This window comes from Olea europaea, chromosome 20 (assembly GCF_002742605.1).
Source record: "Olea europaea var. sylvestris chromosome 20, O_europaea_v1, whole genome shotgun sequence".
NCBI classification, from domain to species: Eukaryota; Viridiplantae; Streptophyta; class Magnoliopsida; order Lamiales; family Oleaceae; genus Olea; species Olea europaea.
In genome coordinates, this window is record NC_036256.1 from 4,663,893 (window position 1) to 4,666,492 (window position 2,600).

General features: G+C 34.1%; 1 protein-coding gene across 1 annotated transcript; it reads right to left on the reverse strand.

The window, feature by feature from the left end:
* Positions 1 to 215: 215 nt before the first annotated feature.
* Positions 216 to 1,874, reverse strand: LOC111369211. The gene is made up of 2 exons (XM_022990682.1): positions 1,608 to 1,874; positions 216 to 592 (listed from the first exon to the last, which is right to left on the reverse strand). Exons 1-2 carry the CDS (start codon positions 1,731 to 1,733, stop codon positions 347 to 349), a joined length of 372 nt encoding a protein of 123 aa, XP_022846450.1. The 5' UTR covers positions 1,734 to 1,874; the 3' UTR covers positions 216 to 346.
* Positions 1,875 to 2,600: the final 726 nt, after the last annotated feature.

Consider the following 2,600-nt stretch of genomic DNA (forward strand, 5'->3'; position numbering starts at 1 on the left):
TTGCTAAGATAGAAAACTGATTTTTAGAAATTTTTTGATAAAAATTGATGAATATGCGTTTGAAAAGCTAATAAGAGGCGCGTATTCAATAAAATATGTACTTAAAATTTATTGTTGACTTTAAATTAAATTTGCATCAACTTTTTTAGCTATATCAAACATAGACTATAGACAATATCAAACATAGACTATAGACATTTCCAGCCTAAGAAACGATCATCATTCAATTTCACTACAAGAGGCAAAAATCAATACACCTTTCTTTATACGCAGTCATTTAAATATTCTTAAATATCTTTGCCTTTTTGAGTTGTAGACTTCGGAGAGCAAATAAATAGTGTAATAATTAAAATCTTCTAGGGTTAAGTGAATCATTTGGCGTGTTATTGTTATTTCTATTGTAAGCGACGTCAGGAAGCCCTCTTGAGATATCGGAATGCCTGTGGAATTTAATATGTTTTTCCTGCCTATTCTTCCTTCTTTGATGAGAAGAAAGTGGAATAAAAACACCAGTCCCTTTACATTCTCTTGTGCATGTCTTCTGATGAAGAACTGGCATTTGAGTGGCTGGATGGATTGCCTGAGTGAAGGCCTGAAAATATTCAAAAAAAGACAAATGATTGGTTTAGCAAATCTTCAACTTGGTCAAAACATCCAACAAGATGAGCATCATTAATCAGGCGTATGCCTTTAGGCAGAGTGACAATCACCCAGTGAGTACCATACAGTGCTGACCCTGACTATAGGTGAGGTAGGCGATCGGCTAAGGCCCCACTTCAGTGAGAGCCCCAAATTTTATTTATTTATTATTATTATTATTTTTTTTTACATGTATTTTTACACATACATAGGATCTCATATTTGAAATTTGTCTCAGGGCGACCTTGGTACCATACTGTATTTATTGTACATAAATTGCACCCAAATGGAAACTAGAAGCATGGCAACACCGTCATCTAGAAACCATGTTTTTGAGAAAAGTAGTGAGTGAAAATTATTTAAGTCTTTTCCTAAAAGTTGACTGTTGAGTGTATTCTTAATTGGGACCTAATGAAGCTGAACATTCAATTTTTTTATTTTTATTTTTATTTTTAAATCGGAAAGTAAATTCCTTCAGTGAAAATCTCTACGTGGAAAAAATTAAATCAGTTTAACCAGCATCTATCTAGTGGCCTTAAAATAGCAGAGGGCAAGCATATGGGGGACTTGATTCCTTGTTTTAGGAACGAAGCAACATTTGCGACAATCCTCTTCTTCAAGAAGAGTTACGATATCATATAAAACAGGCGCATATGAACAAGATCGAAATTCGAAGGTAGAAATTGAATTACATTTTAGGCATCACTTCCGCAAAAGCAATTCATATTTTTTATTCATTGCTTTAAGTTAAAGTTCCCCCTATGTCTCTATAATTTATTTGGAAATGGAAAAATTAATAATTTTTTCCCAAGTTAGATTTTTTATTTTTGAAACGAAAATACTAGTTAAGTATATTTCACAGTGATATGTTGGTGCAACAAGTGCCACTAGCCATCTTATCTAAAAATTAATCTCACATGGTCTCTCTTATGTCGAACAATTAACAAAGCGAGTGGACAATGAAGAACCTGTGAAGTAACAGATGGAAAATTTTCATGAAGCGAGTCGTCATCATCATCCATGATCAGAAGAGAGATTCGCTTGCTTAAATCTGCAAAGAAAACATCATCTTCTACTTCCACAGTTGGTTCCATATATAAATATGAGTTTATGTCTGTCTTGCACTGGAGGAATCTTGAGGAGTAAATCTAGCACAGAACAAATAATTACCACAACTTTCTGTATAAATCTAGTACCCAATTTTCTTTTCTTGCATTTGAATGAGATATGAGCTCTTAAATAGGGAAAGGCAGAGGATGGGATTAAAATAGGTTAAAAGGGCATGTGGGACGGTGGGACAATGAAACTCAGTTGGCAATTATCTGTCAAAGTCAATACACAGCTCCACAAGTGTGTTTCATTATGATATATATTATCCAGTTGAGGAAATAAGAGATGAGGTTTGTGGGAGCAGCAAAGGAAAGACCCATACCCAGATATCTGATCCAAGATAGACCTGACCTTTAGGGTATGCATATACTTTGTTGTGGATATATCTGTAAGAAATTTTTAAACGATCGTGTGGATTTATATGTGTAAATTGTTGTGTATTAAATTAAATGCTATTGAATTCGGTTGAACCCATTTAAAGTGATCTAATAAGGCTTCGATTTTGGGCTATTATGCATCCAATTAAAGTGTAGGTTCTATATGTGTAGAGACCAAGTCCAGATTCCTAATTCTATGACGGGCCGAATTAGGTCAAAGGGCATCGTTATATAAATATGGTTATGATCTCCAGATCATACGTACGTATTGTTCATTCTCTTTTGCATCCCATTACAGAGAGAAAAGAAAACTGCATGTAGATTTGAAAGACTAAACCCTGAGATTCGTCCATTGCTATTAATCATGTCTGATTCAAGTACGTTTCCGCTATAATTCTTGAATTTCTTGATGATCCAACATGAAGATTGTTGATTTAAGGTAACAAATTTCCTATAAGTGGTATCAAAGCCTTT

Bases quoted from the DNA above. Each gene is read 5' to 3' on its own strand.
- LOC111369211 (XM_022990682.1), bottom strand. From the start codon at position 1,733: ATGGAACCAACTGTGGAAGTAGAAGATGATGTTTTCTTTGCAGATTTA. The intron at 593-1,607 runs GTTCTTCATTGT...GAATATTTTCAG, and splicing joins TTCCATCTGTTACTTCACAG to GCCTTCACTCAGGCAATCCA.